Source organism: Xyrauchen texanus, chromosome 34 (genome assembly GCF_025860055.1).
Source record: "Xyrauchen texanus isolate HMW12.3.18 chromosome 34, RBS_HiC_50CHRs, whole genome shotgun sequence".
In the NCBI taxonomy this organism is placed as follows: Eukaryota; Metazoa; Chordata; class Actinopteri; order Cypriniformes; family Catostomidae; genus Xyrauchen; species Xyrauchen texanus.
The window spans coordinates 11,992,594-12,012,039 of NC_068309.1; the positions used below are offsets into that span (position 1 = coordinate 11,992,594).

At 38.5% G+C, this 19,446-nt stretch overlaps 1 protein-coding gene across 1 annotated transcript in view; it reads right to left on the reverse strand.

The window, feature by feature from the left end:
• ulk1b (unc-51 like autophagy activating kinase 1) overlaps nt 1–19,446 on the reverse strand; it is a 29,364-nt gene that overhangs the window by 5,412 nt on the left and 4,506 nt on the right. The window contains exons 4-26 of the mRNA XM_052103903.1: nt 16,174–16,206; nt 15,491–15,527; nt 14,644–14,817; nt 13,458–13,531; nt 13,266–13,367; nt 12,741–12,799; nt 12,557–12,639; nt 12,293–12,343; nt 11,911–11,999; nt 9,069–9,240; nt 8,849–8,909; nt 8,177–8,266; nt 6,666–6,800; nt 6,397–6,533; nt 6,205–6,282; nt 5,732–5,964; nt 4,996–5,138; nt 4,742–4,857; nt 3,552–3,674; nt 3,240–3,415; nt 2,903–3,081; nt 2,354–2,472; nt 619–776 (exon numbers count right to left, since the gene is read on the reverse strand). Of these exons, the coding sequence (XP_051959863.1) occupies nt 619–776; nt 2,354–2,472; nt 2,903–3,081; nt 3,240–3,415; nt 3,552–3,674; nt 4,742–4,857; nt 4,996–5,138; nt 5,732–5,964; nt 6,205–6,282; nt 6,397–6,533; nt 6,666–6,800; nt 8,177–8,266; nt 8,849–8,909; nt 9,069–9,240; nt 11,911–11,999; nt 12,293–12,343; nt 12,557–12,639; nt 12,741–12,799; nt 13,266–13,367; nt 13,458–13,531; nt 14,644–14,817; nt 15,491–15,527; nt 16,174–16,206 (2,622 nt within the window). The remainder of the gene's footprint in view (nt 1–618; nt 777–2,353; nt 2,473–2,902; nt 3,082–3,239; nt 3,416–3,551; nt 3,675–4,741; nt 4,858–4,995; nt 5,139–5,731; nt 5,965–6,204; nt 6,283–6,396; nt 6,534–6,665; nt 6,801–8,176; nt 8,267–8,848; nt 8,910–9,068; nt 9,241–11,910; nt 12,000–12,292; nt 12,344–12,556; nt 12,640–12,740; nt 12,800–13,265; nt 13,368–13,457; nt 13,532–14,643; nt 14,818–15,490; nt 15,528–16,173; nt 16,207–19,446) is intronic.

A 19,446-nucleotide genomic window follows, 5' to 3' on the forward strand; every position in this document is an offset into this window, starting at 1 on the left:
CGACTAAGGGGGAAAAAAATAGTCGGAGGCCTTATTCCACTTATCTTCGAAGTTCGAACCAGCAGGCCATTCTGGGTTGAGCGAGCGACCCTGCAGAATGAGCGAGCAGAGCGAAATATTCAGAAATGCGCTCTCCGCTCACATGCTCTGATCGGAACAAACCCGAACACTGTCTGCTGAACTTGCGCAGAAACATCAAAATAGACATAACCAGCTTAAAATTGTTTTTAAAACTAAACATTTAGACTATTTTAGCACAAATTATGAGCTTAATTGGCGATTTTTTTATAATTCTTGACAAAAACATTTTGAAGAAAAGTTTTGGGTGGGCCTGTTGAAAAGTGGGTGGGCCTAGGCCCGTCAGGCACACCCATAACGCCATGCCTGCCCTTAACTGACAACTGTTATAAGCAACATGGCATAAAAATGGCTTTAAGCTTCAATAATTCGCTGCACCTACATTACTATGAGAAACGTGCTTACAGTACGTTTATTAGCAAACCACCAAATGGTTGTAAATTCAATTATAAAGGGCTAAAGGAATGGAGAACTATGGTCACAAACATATTTAAAGTGTAAAATTGCTTCAATGCCTCAGAGAAAAATTAACTTTTGTACCATCTGCACAGTGTGGCTGAAAAGAAGCCTCTCAGCTGTGATGCTGTTGATGTGGTCCATGAGTCTGTGTTTACGAGAGAAGAATCGCTCCAGCTGAGCATTCAGAGAACGACAGGACATCACACTGGACTTATACAGTTCATTCAGCCTCCTGATCACTGAAAAACAACAAGTGAAAACCATTGTTAATATGCCTAATCGACACAAAACCTCATCTACTCAATGGAAGAACTACAGTTGATGTTGTAAATCTGATCTCAAGCATTTCCATGTTGGAAAAAAAAATCTTAATAGCCTAGTATTACCAGCTTAAAGGTTCACCCAAAAATGAAAAAGTAATGAAAAAGTAATCCATATGCTTCCAGTGGTTAAATCCGTGTCTTCAGAAGCAATATGATATATGTAGGTGAGAAACAGATCAATATTGAAGTCATTTTTTACTATAAATCTCCATTTTCATTTTCAAATTTTTCTATTGTTGTTGGCGATTCACATTATTTGTGCATATCATCACCAACTTATATTAAGAAAGGACTCAAATGTTGATCTGTTTCTCAGCCACACCTATTGAATCGCTTCTGAAGATATAGATTTAAACACTGGAGTCCTAAAGATTACTTGTGCTTTTTGGACATTCAAAGTTCTGGTCATCATTCACTTGCATTGCTAGGACATACAGAGCTGAAATATTCTTCTAAAAATCTTTGTTTGTGTTCAGCAGGAGAAAGGAAGTCATACATATCGGAGATGGCATGAAGGAGAGAGAATTCATGATTAAATAATAAATAAATAAATAAATGAGAATAAATGAGAGAATTTTCATTTTTAGGTGAACTATCCCTTTAAAGCCACAGTTTTCAAACCGGGGTGCAAGAGCATGTCGGGAGCCTCAGAGACTGATGATAAATTCAACAATAAATTTTGTAGCCCATTTATGTCATGCAAGAGTGCATCCATTTACTCAACACCGTTTTTTTGCCCTCTCACACAAAACTGCTCTATATATGATGTTTCATATAAAATCTCCCTACTCTCACTCAGAGACCGCATGCTCAAAACATGTCCTGTGCACTTTGGAATATATTATAACAGCATGCACAAGAAAATATGTGGAACAAAATCACAATGTGTCCATTATTACGAGTTCAACATGATATTGTGTCAACATGTCTACATGTGTTTGTAACAAGTGCAATTTTATCACAAATATAGGATAAAAACCAGTTAAGTAATCCTATTGTCATTAGGACAAACATGTATTTTAATAACATTTATGCAAAATACAGTTCAATAATATTATCAGAAATATGTATAGCCGTTGATCCCATTTTAAGATGCATTGCACTGAATTTAAGGTTATTGATCAACATTGGTGAACAGCTCAAAAGCCTGAAATATGATTTGATAATGTAACACTAGAGGACAATACCTCATAAAACTTCAAATATATAAAACTTCAAATAAGTGGGCAGAATGTACTGCTGTTTTAGTGGAATAAATATATTTTTTGACATTTAGCATAGGCTAAATCTTATTTATTATTTATTTGGCATTTGTCTAGGTCTATATACAACATTATTGTGTGTAAATAAATCTGCAACTAAAACTGGCGGGGAGGGGCTCAGTCTTGTAAATATTGTCAGAGGGAAGGCTGACTGGTTAAGACTTTGAAAACCCCTGTCTTAAAGAAATAAAAAAATTTAAGTTGAAAATTGAATTTATCTGGACAGCCAACCTTGTTTGACAGTAGCAGAGGGATAGATCTTTCCATGTTTGATTCCTTCCATGGCTGTGTGTAGTGAAGATGACAGAAGCTCTGCCGTCTTCATGTAAAGCACCAACTGCTCTGCATAACTGACAGAACACAAACATACACACAATTAACATTTACAGTACCACTCCACGTATCATTTGATTCTAGAGGAGTCTTTGAATTTAGCTATTTTTACAGAATTGAACAATAATATAACTGAAGCCCATATATAAATAATTTGCCCCATTCTCTTCCATTTTAAGTGCCTCACTGTAAGATTGATTTCTGCTTTTTTTTAAAGAAAAGGTGAGATGATTGACATTTTGTTTTTTGTGGTTATCAATATTATGCCACAAATACTGCCGTCTGAATTAATGATGTATTGAACCCGGAATAATCATATAAGTCAAAAAGAACCTAAACTCTTACTTGCGATACCTGCTTGAGACATGGCTCAATTAGTTTTTTGTTTTTATTAGCACAAGGACATGTTTGGTGTATACAGCCCCTAATAATGTACAATCTCCTCACCTCCACTCTCTGCTCAGAGAGCTGATCTGGTCAGCAACCAAGCTCTGCTGTTGGAGTAAGCTGGTGGAGGACTGATCTGCCCGAGCAGCCTCTCCACCCCGAGCTCCAGCCACCTCCATCATGCAATGAGCAAATTCCAGCATAAAGCGTAGCCTGTACAATATTTCTGTGTGTTCTTGCTGCAAATTTAGACAGAAGTGTACCATTAGAACCAGATCATACTCAGAACTCACACTACAAACACATACCACTGCAAGCTAGCTAGTGTGGCTTTACTGGATTTTGCTGTACTGGACTGTGCATGGATTTAAAAAAATGCAGTAAATTTGGTGCTTACCTCCATTAGGGTTTCCTCTGGTAGTTCAGGGGCTTCAAAAGTCACAGCTCCTCCCAGGTTAGCTGAGACGGGGTCAAAAAAACCATAGCGGGGACTGGAGGATCCCTCGTAGCCATCAATCCATTGTGGGTAGCGGTTCGTGAGGGATCCCACTGGACTAATGGAACTCGAAGAGCCTATTGAGACACAGAAGAGGTCAGTTCAAAGGTCAGGTCAGTACTATCCTGAAGGCTCCATGTTAAATTAAGGCATCACCAATTCAGATAAATCAATGAAGAATAATTAGTCAAAATTGGAGCAAATTCTCTTTACCGGAGAACTTCCTTGAGCGATAACTCTGAGGAGGTGTCCCACCATTGGGTGGAGAACCCACAGTAAACACCACTCGAGCTGGGCTACCTGAGCCCACTACAAAAGCTCCACCACCAGGGGGCGCTGTGAAGAAGAGTCGTGAGAATATAAGGTTTTAGAAGACTGCATATTAGTGCTGTTGATTTAACGTGTTAATTAATTGTGTAAACTTTTTTTATGCATAATTCTTTTATGTCCCCGGACCTTAATAAGGATGATTCCTGAGCAATTTAAGCTTGAAGTATCACCTGTTTTCCCCAGGGGGCAATAAGCGATCCTTCAAATGTATATGCAACGTGCAGCTTATACAGAGAACAAACCAACCCTTCTGCAGACTGCACAACATGAAGACGCATTATTGCATTCAAAAATCAGAATTTAGGGATCTCAAGATGTGTTTTTTTTTAAAGTATTAAACTATGTTTAACTTGACACAATGACCTAAAAATGTTATGTTTATGACAGGATGCAACCAAAGTGAAATGCTACAAAAACGTCTGTCTGATGCAGGTTTACATATATATATATATATATACACACACACAATATATTATTTGTAATCATTTAAATATAACTATTTATAATTATTTAATCATTACAAACTGAATTATTGTTATTTGAGGGTCTTTCTCAGCAAAAATTTATATATTTTGATTAATTAATTGGCACACCATGAAATTCATTTGATTAAAAACTTGTTTATATACACGTGAGATGGTTTTATTGTTCATGTACAATAAAACCATTTCATTTCAAGATGTTAACAAATGATGCGTCTTGTATTTATGCTGTATTGGACTTTCATTGTCTGTGAGTTTCCTTTTAGAGACAGAAATTAGTTTATTATTATCTATAACTGGTGTTTGGCCACATTTATCAACCTCAGTTTGACCTTCGTGGTTAACAGTAAAACTACATTACTCAAAATGCTAATGGACTTGCCATTTAACCTTGCTATCACAATACATAAAGAAACTTGACACATGACCCTAGACTAGCCACATTTTGTGAGTGCACTGATTGGGTAAGACATGGAATTGTTTCAATGTGTGGATGAGTATTTTGTAGAGAAGTCCAGTAATATCATACACAGACTGCATTTGCTTGCACAAGAATTTTCAGTATGTAAACATGCCAGCCAAAGAGCTCACCTGTGATGTCTATGGCTCTGTCAGAGTTGAGGTTCTCCATGCTGCCTCTTTCTCCTCTCTGTCCTCCAAACGCTGCCATAAGCAGCACATCGGACAGGCGGCCGGCGCTCTGAGACCTGACAATAGAAAGTACAAATAAATAGACAGTTCAAAAAACAATAAGGAATAAAGAAAAGCTGGGTGTGGGAGCTCAATTTTAGCTTAATTTCAGAGTTCGTACAGAAACAACATCTTTCCAAAGTTTCTGCTTTTACCTTCCAAAGACCCTTTTCTCCTCAGGCTGGTAGGCAGGTGACAGACTGGGCTCTCCCTGAGCTGGCCTAAGACCCTGATGGGCCATAAACGTGACCATGTTTGGGGAACTGGGGGGCTTCGGAAACTCGAATGGGGGCATAGCCTAGGACAAAATAAAAATGTCTATATACTGAGTGTAAGTGTTGGGTTAGTTACTTAAAAATAGTAATCCACTACAAATAGCTAATTATTTCTCAAAAATTGTAATCAGATTACTTTAAAACAACTTGATTTAAAAAAGTAATCCCAATTAATTACTTTAAGTTACTTTCTAAAACACTTTTCCGCTCAACAAATTCAAATACTGTCTATATTTCTTGTTTATTGTTACAGAGACGTAGCGCGTGTGGAGGCTTCATGCCAAACTCACCAAGCGCCCACCGAGAGCGAGAACCACATTATAACGACATACCCTATGTGACTCTACACTCCCTAGAAACCAGGCCAATTTGGTTGCTTGGGAGACCTGGCTGGGAGTCACTCAGCACACCCTGGAATTTGAAAACGCAAACTCCAGAGGTGGTAGTCAGCGTCTTTACTCGCTGGGCTACCCAGGCCCCCCCAGAAAAGTATACTTTGAAAGGCAACACGGTCGACCAGGATGCAAAAAAAAAATAATGAAGTATACCAGGGCCTTATGAGGTTATTTGATGCATATGTACACACAAACAGATACAAAACAGAATTAAATCTTACTCTGGAAGGAGAACCCAAGATGGTTGGCAGAGGGCTGCGTTGCATAAGTTCACTGAGCCTGGGAGAGGAGTGCAGGGTCCTAAAGGGCATTATGTTTCCCTGAGGGACTACCACCGGGTCTGAATGCTGCTTTCTGATCTTTTGCCTGCACCCCCCATTCACCTCCTGCAAACAAGGGGCGCTGTTGAACCGTGTCCCCAGACCCTGCTGCTGTTGGGTCCGAGTCTTGGTTTCTAAACGTACAGCCAAAATGGTGCAAGGTGAGTCATTTGAAAACAAACCATTCAGTGAAACACAATGACTAAATCACCTTACACATCATTAATTGATCATATTCACATTCTGGGCAGAAATGAAAGTCAACAATTTAATTAGTTCTCTTCATTAACTTCACTGACCTCCAACAAATAGTAATTGGACTATGTATGACTGTAACAACAAAAGAGTATGGAAACAGAGGAAGGGCAATTTACCTCCACCCCGAAAGCCCCTGTGACCCATTTCTGCACCTGCTGTGCACATTTGGCCTGGTAACTCAGGAATGGTGTCAACTTTTAAGACAAGAGCGGAGGGGGAGAGAAAAACAGTTCTTTCAGAAACAAAGTTGCTAAATCATCTTTAGCTAATGATCCGACTAAAGAAAGAAAGCCAAAATTTCCACTCACCCTGTGGAGAGAGCTGGAAGGGTTTACCGCCCCCTGTAGACAGTCTGCGGGGAGTGAGACCTAGCTGAGGGGGGGAAGGCCCTGTTCGTCCATAGGACAGATAACTCCCACTACCGCACCTCTGGACTGTGCCAGACCTGAGGGAATGAGTGAGAGAGACAGAGTAAGTGCTATGCTGCAATCTAAGACATAAACTCATCAGATTTAATTAGATTAGGTATTTCTACAAGGGAGTGTATGTATGCATGCAAGCATAGGGATTAACCCACCGTGGAGAGTACTCTTGACCTGGGTATTGGAGGTTCAGCTCCATGCGATGGTAGTTGTTAATCTGTGTGGGGACTGGAATGGGCACAGACTGCCCATAGTAGCTATAGTTACTCCCAGAGAACTCACTCGGCCTGCTGAGAATGAGCCGGAGATTCAGAGTAATAAAACATAGAGAGAGAGACAGAGAGAGAAAAAAATGGGTGCACAGAGAGAACATGAAACTAACATTAGTTTATGTTCCAGATCCCGATCCATAAAATAAAAACATTTCATATCTCATGGGAAACTTCTGCAGAAGCATTACTGTTTTCAAAGCAAAACAGTTAAAAGGTCAGAGGCAGAGTTCTATCAGTGTCTTTTGGGCTTTTGATATTATAGTTTTGTTTCTCCAAATAACATTTATTTTGAATATTTTCTTTAAATTGTACTTTTGCTTTAGATAGTTTCAATAATTATTAGGGCTGTGAATTTAACGTGCTAATGTAGTGCAATTAATTATATGAAAAATAACGCTTTTAAAAACCTAAAAGGCAATTAATCATGCCCCTGATCTGTATGTAAATTCTATAATAAGGAATGTTCCTCTACCATTGGTCCAATTCAAGCTTGAATTGGTGCGGCAGTAGGGGGCAGTCAGCTCACTCTGTACAGGCAACTTGCCTTGTCAAACCAACGAGAGCAAGAGGCAGCACAGACTTTTGCACCTTAAGACAGCTGGACCGGGCACAGAAGATGCAGTGATCTCAAGACACTTTTTTCAACATGTCGGACTACATTTAGCACTTATGATTACAGATGCTGAAAACTAGTGAAACGCTCCAAAAGCGATGCATGAACACACAGACTAAAACAAATTAAAAAAATGAACTATTTTCATTCCCAAGTGTCACTGCAATGGCGTAGTGTGTTAAGATGGTGTGGATGTGTTTTTTGCATGCGGACGACCATGGTGTAACTACAAAAAAGATGACAAAATAATTACAAACATTACTAGTTATTTATATTGATAATTTTTTCTATTTGTTAATTTTTTTATCTGCTTTTTGTCTTTAGATTTTACATTGCGCTAATGAATTTATTTCTGTTTACGAACATGTTTTTAACAATAGCTTTCTTCTTCATTACGTTTTGTGCCCGACTATTTGTTTCAAGGGCCGTGTTTAATAATGGAAGAGCAGGACAGTCAGTGCCCATCAAAGACACAATCATCCTCCCAATCCAGGACTCATTTCCCCTGCAGTGCTAAAACCGCCAGGCCCCGATCCATCTTCAATGACCCAGAAACCAAACAGTGACAAGAGCAGCCACTGCCAACCAGGAAGAAATCATTCTCTATCTCGGCAGCTAAATGTAGAAATGCACAACTCTTAAATGTCCCAGGGCTCCTGCTCATAACAGACTTGCTTGCAGCAAAAACAGCAAAAAAAATCTGCCATGAAATAATCATCATGTTAGCCAACATCATACTCAAGTGCTGCCCGACTGTGCGTCCAACCTGCTGTGTTCTTACCTGCTGGGTCCAGGAGAGCTGCTGTAGGAGGGAGAGCGTGGTGGAGTCTTGCCTTGACTGGATTGACCTCCAGACACCAGAAGAGAACTCCTAATGCAGGGCAGAGGTAGGGAACATTAGCAGTGGAGTCAAGCTCAAACAACAGCAAGAAAACTTAAATTCAATTTTATCTTATCAAACTGGAATTTTATTTTGGCAATTGTAAAGTCTACACAGCTGCTTTGAGATTGTTTTCTACAAAGAAACAACAGGCTGGTTTTGCCTCTTTTGTGGCAAGCTAGATTGAAACTTGCATTGGCAGAGTAAGCACAATACATAATGGGCCTTACTCATGAAACACAAGCAGAACAAATTACAGAGTGAATTGATCATAAATCATTCTTGTGAACTTTACGTTATTTGTTAAAGAATATTCTCCACAGAAATTCATTCTGTTTGCATTTCATTAATATCTCAAATAAGCTACAGCATGAGCATTAACCTCTAGGCCACGGCTCCTACATATCATGTTTACATACTTGAAGTTTAATGTGTGTTTTCATTCACAAAACACAATGTTGTGTTATTGGTGTCACACTGCCCCAGAAATGTGTATATAACTAACCTTGTTGGAGACAAATAGAAAATAGATTCTCTCTATGGCATCTGTAAACAGTTTAAGACAGTTCTTACCCACTATTCATCAGACTGTCCTGGAGGACCTTTCCTGTTGGCATTTCACAGGTAAGCTCACCTATAGGAAGTGATAGAAACAGAAAGAAAGAGAAAAGGATAAACAGAACAAGTTTGAGAACATGCTAAATTCCCAGAATCCAAATTCAACAGGGAAGTCATGACATTTTCTGAGTGAGGCAATGAAAATGAAGTTCTCCCCGGACAAATGCTGGCTTACTGGGGAAATGAGCAGGAACCATGACAAAGTCATCAATGTCACAGGATGAGTTTTTGCTACTGCTGCCGCCTCCGCCACAACCACCCGAGTCCTTCAGTAGGTAACCAGGAGAGTCCTGTGTAGGGGAGGCCAATGCCTTCACACGGACCTGTTGGATCTCCGCAAGGGATTGCTGCAAAATTTGGGAGAGGATGACATAATATGTTATGACAAATGCTTAAATTAAGGACTTACACCTTGTTGTCCTGAATATTTTCAAACCCCAGGGCATGCTGAGTGATTCCAGCCGGGTCTCCTAAGCAACCAAATTGGCCCAGTTGCTAGGGAGGGTAGAGTCACATGGGATAACCTCCACGTGATCGCTATAATGTGGTTTGCTCTTGGTGGTGTGCGTGGTGAGCAGTGGGGATTTCTTTAAGACTGCAAGGGAAGCTCAGCTTCCCCTATAATGTCAAAAAAATAATGGTCAAATATGTACTATTGTGTAAACAATTTATTGACTAAAAATGCGTTAGAACACGTTCATCTCGAAGACGAGTTCGTTCAGAATCAGCTACATTACATATAGCAGGTCGGCTGACTCGATTTACTTCTCATACATTCCCGTAAGCGCCAGTGCATTTCCCTGTTGAAGCCGAAGCGTCCATTGACTTCAATGGGGCTGCTCTGAACAGTTTTTTTCAGTGCTCCGAAAATACACGGTCATTGGATAAATGCTGCGATTATGTCCCGCCCACGGACGCTCAGCGTCTCTGGGGGTGAATGAGGAGTGGGCTGGCCCGGACTCTGGGCTTCCGCGTGATGATTGGAGGATCTGTCGAAAGACTGCATCTCCTTTTGATTGACAGCTGAATCTGTACTATAAGAAGTCACTGAAGCTATTTCAGCGCTCAGTCCCATCGTGGATTTGTCAAGTGTAGTCGTAAAGACAAACTGCTGCAACCTATTTCTTTATATTTGTTTGGCTGAAATTGCTAGTCAATTTGCATAATACATTTCACACAATTATACACCACATTCCTTGTTTCAGTTTTACCAAGTTTAATATATTTTGTTTTAGAGCGTTCGTTCGTTCATTCATTCATTCATTCATTCATTCATTCATACAGTAGGCTAGCGTCGTACGGGTGAAACTGCGCACGATGGCAGACGGTGCTAATATTGTCGACCTGATTTTGGCGAAGCCATTTGAAAGTCTTCCTTACGAGGAAAAAATTAGAATTAAACAGCAGGGCAGATCAACACCTAAGATTGATTTAGTGCAAAAAATAGGGAAAAATAACAGGTCTTTTCAGCTCTCCTGGTATGACAAAGTTAGCTGGCTGACTGGAAGTGCTGTGACAAATAAAACGTACTGCTGGCCATGCCTCTTGATGAAACCATCTCACGGATGTGTTGTTTGGTCAAAAGTGGGGTTTGGAGATCTGTCTAACTTTGACAGGGCATATAAAAGACATGAAAACAGCAATGAACATGTGAGTGCATGTGCAAGATTAAGTTGCATGGGCAGGATCAGGGTTGAGCATGCAATCAATGAAGGTGCTCGCATTCAAGTGACTAAACATAATGAAACAGTTAAACAAAACAGGGCCTTCCTAAACCGCCTTATTGCTGTAACATCCTTGCTTGGCCGACAGGAGCTGTCATTTAGGGGACATGATGAGAGTAGTGAATCATCCAACAAGGGCCAAGTAACACAATGGGCCAAGGTCGTTTAAGCAGTCTAGCTCTGCTGGCCATTGAGAAGACACTGGTCAAGTCACTGGAAAAGACGCCTAGTTGGTACGACAGAGTCACAGTGCATTTTCTCGAAAAGGAGCGTAGGGCACAATTTACTTTTAAATAAGTTTATAATGTAGGCCGAAAATGAGCTTCCCCTCTTTGAAAGACCAGCAGCCGCCACTGGTGGTGAGTTGTACTTGGATGCCACGGTGGATGGCGGGGAGCCTCCACACACGCTATATCTCCGCGGTAATTAACTCAACAATGCCACGTGATAAGATGCACAGGCTGCCGGTCTACGACGCGGAGGCAGCTGAGATTTGTCCTCCGCCACCCGGATGGTGGCGAGTCACTCTACAGTCATTTGGAATTCCAAATTGTGGAGAAAAAGGAGAAAAATAATAATAATAAATAAAGCACGGTTCCCACACCTTTTGGCCAGTGAACTTCCATTAATTTTTCAAGGTTTTTCCAGTCATTTGAGGATAAGGATTATTGATCATTTTATCCCATAACTTTTTACCATAACTAAGATTTAATTTCATTTCCATGATTTTTCCAGACCTGGACAACTTAGTTCTTAATCTTAATAATATCTTCCCTCATATTTCCAGGTTTTTTTATGTCTTCCATGTTCCAATTTATAGATTTCCATTTTCACTTTTAAAATGTAAAAGAATATGAAAGTGAAAATGGAAATTTATGGAAACAAAGGACATCAATATTGGTCTGTAATACTTGTCATATCGCTTCTGAAATATGGATTTAACCACTGGAGTTTTATGGATTACTTTTATGTGGCAATTATGCAATTTTTGGAGCTTCATAGGTCTGGCCACCATTCCGTAGCATTGTGAGGACCAACAGAGCTCAGATATTCTTCAAAAAATCTTTGTGTTCTGCAGAAGAAAGAAAGTCACATCTGGCATGGCATGAGTAAATAATGAGAGAATTTTCAAAAAAGTGCCTTTGTTGGATGAGACAGTAGGCTGCTGAGCTGGCACTATCCTCATGTTTGTGATAAACTCCTGACCCAAAGAAGGACTTATCAGTGCAACTGAAATATTAAGCAGCCAAATATTTCACAAATTAGTTTCTTAAAATACAGACACACACTTACAGGCGGAGAAGCCAGGTGTGAAGTGGACGAGCTAGCAGATGAGCTGGCAGATGCTGAGCTGGGAAAGCATGTCATGGCCACTGGAGCAGCTGTGAATACACACAATATTAATATCCTGAAATATACATATCAAACAAATGCTAGTGTCATTTAAATACAACAAACATATACATCTATGAAATTAAATCAAGTACCATTTAATTGCCAGGAAAAGCGAATACAATAGAAAGATTCCTAAATGGTAATTTCTACACCACTAGCACCACCAAATTCAAAATGTATTTATGCAATTCCGTGTTACCACAAAAGTCATGGAAATTAACCACATCATCTTAAAATTTTAAGAGAGGCTAGATACATCATTAAAAGTGTAGTAACTCACACTTCTTCATTGAGGAGCTTGCTTCCAAGAAGGGGTGTCTGAAAAATTCATCTACAGAAACAGAAGGATTTTATGATCAGCAAAGACGACATTGGAAAAGACCTGACCAGTGTCTAATCTACACTTGGAAAAGGAAAAAATACATAATATAATTTACAAACTAAATAAAATAGTGGGTTAAAGGTGAATCAGATTAGTGCATTAATTTACCAGTGTATGTGGAAGATATGGACTATAAAGCATATGGGTAAAAAGAGCACTAACCGAAGTCCATACGGTCCTTATGGTTCCTCTGCAGGAGGCCGAACAGCAGGTGTCTGAGATGGCTGGAAGTTTCTCTAGGAATGCTTTAGTGAATGAAGGAAAGACAGGCTTTTGAAGAAAAACCATTCATATTTCAATCAGAAAAAGAATCTCAAAACAATAAAATGCATAAGATTAAACTTACTTTGGGCTGAGAGTTTTATGTTTCTCATAAAACAAGCGGAGGTTCTGGGGACTGCTGGCCTGATGGACAGACATATTAAAGACACTTAATAGAATGTATTTAATTAAAAAAAATAATGTAATTCAATGTAAAAAAAAAAAAAAAAAAAAAAGCTATGGATGTCTGCTATGGATAGCAATAACCCTTGTGCACATCACAAGGCGGATAGCAATTAGAGTTATTCTTCAGACTAGATGCAAGTATCTAATTATAGTAATTATTATAATGGAGATATGAGAAGAGAAAAAACTAAATGTTATGTGTACTTATGAACTGTTTATAGTTAACTCTAGGGCTAAACTCAAGTTTGCATACTTCAACTAAGTATGAAAAGTATGTACTGCACTGATGATGTTAATTTATGTAAAGGTATGCAATCTAGACACCACTGACACATACAATTTTCAACATAATATAAATTGCACTTAATATGGTATGTTTGCAATGTATCCAAATTAGGTTTCAGCTCTGATAGAAAGTGTGCACCTGAAACGGAGCCTTTCCAGTCAGGCACTGAAACACAATGGTTCCTATACTCCACAGGTCAGCCTTGGCATCGTAGTTCTGCGACATAATCACCTCAGGTGCCTATTGAACAGACGACAGCACTAAAGAGTTATAATTACAATAACACATATGTATGCAAAGTTCAAGAGGAAGAAAATACACAATACATACCATGTACATGGGGGACCCACAGAGTGTGGCGGCCATCATGTTGTTCTGGAGGTAACGGGCAAAACCAAAGTCAGCTAAGGAGAGACAAGTAAGATCTTAGTAACTGGTGGAGCAGTAAATTCTGGGAAACAAACCATCAAATCACTTATATCTGTGACTTATTAAGTAGGTTTATATGTAAGAATGTGCTTTATTTTTAGAATAGATAAATGTTTCTTTAACCTCCTAAGACCCACGTCCACATGCATGGACATTACATTTTGGTTTCACAATAGGCTATGCATAATTTAATTTAAACTAACTGATCTCGGTGGATAGCTCATCGAGTATTGATGCGGACTACCACCCCTGGAATAGTGAGATCTAAGTCATTCCCTAATTAGGGAACAAGGGAGCATCCAGTAGCCTTCCTATAAAGCCAAGTGCCATCACTCCTAACATCCGTTCAAAAGTTCAGTCTCAAGCTGCAGATGATGTTTGGACCACTCAACATGTTTGGCAGACATGAAACAATGATAATCAGTACATAGATTCAGATTTTTTTTAAAGCAAAATTTGATTTTAACATGGTTGGCAGAGATTGGATGATGCTGGCCATCACTTTGAATCTTAATTATTTATGCTAATTTCTGATGTAATCCCGGTAACGTCTCAAAAACATGAATAACCAACACTACTGGAAACATAAATCATTATAAAAAAAAAAAAATAATATATATATATAAAAACTTTCTATAGCTTGGTATTGTTTAACATTTCACAACTTAGTCCCACTGTACACATATGAGGACATACATTTTTAGGAAAACTACTTGTTTTTTGGTACTTTATTTTCTTAGGAGCTACTAAAGTAGTTACAAATCATAAAGGGGAATGGGAAATGCACACAGCAGTCACGCTTGGCTCTCAGGAGGTTCATTCTATTAATTTCTAAAGAAATTATAAGAAATCATGCAGTAATATACAGAGCTCTCTAACTAGGATATTTTGATCGATATTTGTCAGATGAGTGCTTCTGCAGACACATTGAATTAAGAGTATTCTGATAAAGAAAAATAATTTCAATAAGTGTAAACACAAATGCTTGCTCAAATGTTTCTGCAAAAGTTTTTAATGCTTTGAGAGTCCGAGATGTAGCGATACACCAGACACATTGACACAGGCTATGCATCCGCTACATACACACCTATCTTAATGCAGGCATTGTTGGAGTGGGACTTGCGGCCTGCAGGGTGGGACAGCAGGATGTTCTGGGGTTTCAGGTCTCTGTGGATGATGCCTTTGTCCTTAAGGACCCTCATGGCCCCTGCTATCTGCTGCAGGAATACTCGGATGGTGTCTTCACTTAAAGTGCCCTTAGCTGAAAGTGTGTATTAAAGATTAGTCATTTTCATTCTTTCCACTGTTTTTATTACAGAGGATATAAAAACTTGTAACAGGTTACATTATAAATTTGTCAGCCAAATTTTATGTTTCTACACTTTGTGCATTGCTTGCACATACAAGCAATGCAATACAAAGACAAACACACACCCTTACCCTTCTTATCTAACTTCCTGAGTTTGGCTTTGCATGCTTCTAAAATAAACTGCTATCATTTCTTTCATCATAAAAGCATAATCTCAAAAGAGAAGTGCGAGAACCAGCCCTACTCTGTCAAAGCAGATCCTCTTTTTGCAGCTCATAATTTTTCCTGAATTTGCACATATTAAGAGTTAAAGTTAAAGTGTATAATTTATGTGCAACTAGTGGCATTGAGCAAGAATGCAAAAATAATGACTGGCTTAAAACAGGTTTCCAGAACACTCCCATTTGCCAATGGTCGGCAAAACAGAGTTCCCTCCCCCATTGGTTAGCCAATGTTGCTTTGTAGGGCTGGTAAGAGGATGCTAAGCATAATGTTTTGATAGCACCACAAAGCCACAGTGTTTACAATTTGGGGGGAAATCAAATGTACAAATTGCTTACTTATAGAAAGAATGAAAAAAATAAATAAATCAGGTCATGTTTAATATATGATATGTCCCACTTACAGTGCAAGTAGTCAGCCAGGTCACCTCCATTGCAGTACTAAAAGTTAATAAAGAAGGAACAGTGAGCATTAAAGGAGAAGCATCAACCGCTTGAATAACAGAGCACTGCACAACAATTCTTTTAAATCCTTTAGTTTTAACAATGCTGTATGACAAAACCTGAATGAGCCTTAGTTCTCTGCATACAGGGAGAGGATTCATATGCATGCAGAGAGAGGATTCACATGCATATTAAAACAAAGGATGGGCCATTATTTCCCTTTGTTCACTACTGAAAAGCTTCCCTGTGACCCCATTGCCTTTCTGTGACTCAAGAGGTTTTCTAGGTACTGACATGCTGGAAGGGCCTCTGCACGAAGTTCTAAAGTAATTGGAAAAGATTAAAGATCCTCCAAATGTTTTTTGATAGGGCTGCATGATGAGAAAAAAAATCATATAGTAATTGTTAAAAACATGATGACTTTATTTTTACTTAAGGGTGAACTATTGTTGTTTTTTCTATTAATTGTGCAGCCCTATTGTATTAAGTACTCTGAATTCAGACCATTTTCTGTCTAAATTTGTTGTGATAACAACTGCAGCTGTCTTCCACTTGCCCCAGGGCACAGCTAATTGCAGGCATTACCAGGTACAAGACAGACAAGATAAACGACAAAAGACACTAGGAAAACTTGCTGACTTACCTCCATCACCAAGTACACAGAGCTTGCCGTTTCCTTAAAAGAGACATGAGTAATGAGATTCAAAACAGTACAATAAACGATGACCAACACATTATGTACATTATGCCTTTAATTTGAAAAAAATATGCAAAACATATTAAACATTGAGACATTTGGAACACAGTGATAACATGTTTACAGTGGATATTGTATCCAGTTTTAACAGCTTTTTTGTGTGAATTGAAAATGCCCTGAACCGACACTAATCCTTGTTGACTTAGTTAGTTAGTTGGTTTAGTTAGGCTAACATATGGCATGAGGAGTGTGGTTTTTTTTTTCTGCACAGGGTCATAATGGGCTAATAATGGCTAGAGGGAGGGCAAAGGTCAAAAGCTGTGTTAATACTCAGCATTATCATCCTTCAATTAAAAAAAAAAATGAAAAGAGATGACTTATTTAGCTTTTACAGAGAAAGTATGGCATAAAATAAAACCTAACAAATGTAAGTGATGCTTGCCTATGAAAAAGCCTCTGCTACGATGATAGGTTGTTGAGGGTTGTTGCCAGGGCATTGTTATGTGGTTACTGAGTAATTTACAGCACATTGCTATGCAAATGTTAGGGTGTTCATGGTGATTGCTAGGAAACTAGAGATTTGTTCAAATCCCTAACCCTAAGAACAATAGTGTGCAAAAATGCCCACCCACTTTTTCAGCCATCTTGAATTCTGATTTATTTTCCCCATAAATTTCTTCCATAGAAATTAATTTATTTCATAGTAATGACATAAAAACCTCCATAAGAGTTTTTAGTCATGCACCAACGCACCTAGATCTGAGGTAAATCATAACGTTCCATACTTTGATTTGAAGCTAAAAGATTATTTGAAAATTGAACAAAAAGACAGGTACAAGAGGGTAAACTTAACATCTTTCATTAGGACAAGAACTACAATCCCATGAAGCATTGCAAATGATGTTTTCGAATTAAAACAATAGAAAAATATCAAACTACTGATTTATAGTTGTTGATGATAAGTATAAAATCAATATTTTTAAAGAACTCAACAAAATATTCACATAAGTAATACATATACATTATACAGCATGTAGTTTGAGAGTGTATGGAGACTGCATGATTCAGATTATCGCTACATAGCTCTTTTTGTGAGCTTTGTTTGCCATGATTGTCTGATAGGTAGATTTTTCTTTTCAGGATCATGGGCAGTGTAGTTGTTTAGCACAAATTCCACAATTAAATGCATTTTTTTATTTTTATTAAGTTAAAATAATGTGGACTGATGGCTATAACAGAAACATTTACCATTATTTTACAACCTCTGAGCTCACGGTAAATCTGTTTTTAAAGGGTTAGTTCACCCAAAAATGAAAATCCTCTAATGATTTTCTTACCTTTAAGCCATCCCAGATATGTATGACTTTCCTTCTTCAGCAGAATAGAAGTGAAGATTTTGGGTGCTTTTTTTATACAACAGAGGAACAAAGTCACACGAGATTTAGGAAATTTCAAACAGCAATAAAGCGCTGGCCGGAAGCAACGATTTAAAGTAAAAAAAAAAAAAATGTAACCATCAATTTGTTTCTTACACCAACCTATCGGTTTTCTTCAAAGGATATTAATTTATCGACTGGAGTCATGTGAATTACTTTAATGCTGCCTAAATATGCCTTTTGGACCATCAAACAGCCAGCAGGCTGATGGAACCATTCACTTGCATTGTATGGACAAAGAGCTGAAATGTGTTTATAAAAATCTTCACATCTGGGATGTGTACCCAGTTTTAACAGCTTTTTTGTGTGAATTGATTCTCATGAGAGAATTTTCATTTTTGGGTAAACTAACACTTTAAATGGTTTACCAGTTACCATTAAAAAGCAATTTCCCTATGGAACAAATTAATGGGAAATTTACTTTGTGACCTACACTGTTGCCTACCAAGAACCCCTAAAAAAACAGCAATGTGCAATGTTTGGCCTAGTTTCAGGCTGACTGGTTCATCCAAAATTACCGAGCAGACAGTTGGCTGATCTATCTCCATTGTAGCAGAAAGCAAAAGTTCAGCAATGCTTAGTCAGCAGCTTAAGACATTCACGGATCAATGGATTTGGCACAGCTGATTGGTGGCTGGGGGATACCAGGAGGGGGAAGGTCAGCTGTTGCTAAGTGAAAAGGTCATTCTAAATGGGCTACCCTATATATTTTTGAGAGACCTCGGCCATGGGCTAGGAAAATAACAGGATTGGTGTTGTAAAAGCTGACCCAATAGCAAACACAACCTCCCCGGAAAACCATGTGTCAGCTGACCTATTGTACTGATTGCAATCATGTGGATAGTTTAATATTTAGTGATTTAACAATTTCAGGGATGGCTATCTGGCTTATTCATGTTTCAGAAAAGATATCATGTGTTAGTTTTATTTGTTTATTTTGTTCACAGTCCAAAAACGGTTCTCTACCAAGCAATAGCTACTCTACATATTTAAGTGTTAATCATTGCCATAAAGCCTATAGACCGACAGTGCTGCTTTTGCCATTAGAATGATTGTCTGTACAATGATTAATAGGTTAATTTTTTTTAATCTAAAATAACTTAAATGAGTGGTCCTTGATCATAAAATGTAAAAAAATCTAGTTGAAAATAAGTTCACGAAAGAGCTTGATAAAGCAGCACAGAGCGTGCCGATTTCAGCTTTGAAAACCCAACGTGGATTACACAAACTGTGTGATGACAAGATGACTGATGTTCATCCAAGTGATAAAGTAAGCTTTGCTTATGAAGACAGCAGGGCGTGAGACTGTTCATGGTGAATTTAACTACAGACTCAGCAGAGACCCTCCTACACTGGTTCTGCCATAAAGTGCATTGGACTTTTCTTATTCAAAAGCAACAGATTGTTGCAGCTCATCCAGTTTCCAACACAACCATTTCAGTAGCGATGCCAGATATATACCATCAATGATCCAAATACTATCCCACTATTCTCAAATATGATACATCCTTGGCTAAGATATTTCAATAGTGTGACAAAACTGTGCAACCCAACTGAATGGTGTGGCACAGACCAATTACATATCTGCACAGTCTGATCGTAGTTATCTGAGACAACCGCAATTATTGTACACATCAAATCCAAACACATTTTAATCCCCAAAAAAGGGCATTTTAAGCAAATATATATATATTCCAATAATGGTACATTTGTGTGTCAATCAGTTGAACTCAGATTGTCATGGAGCCGCACCAACCAGAGGGGCACCTGTCTGGTATCGTGT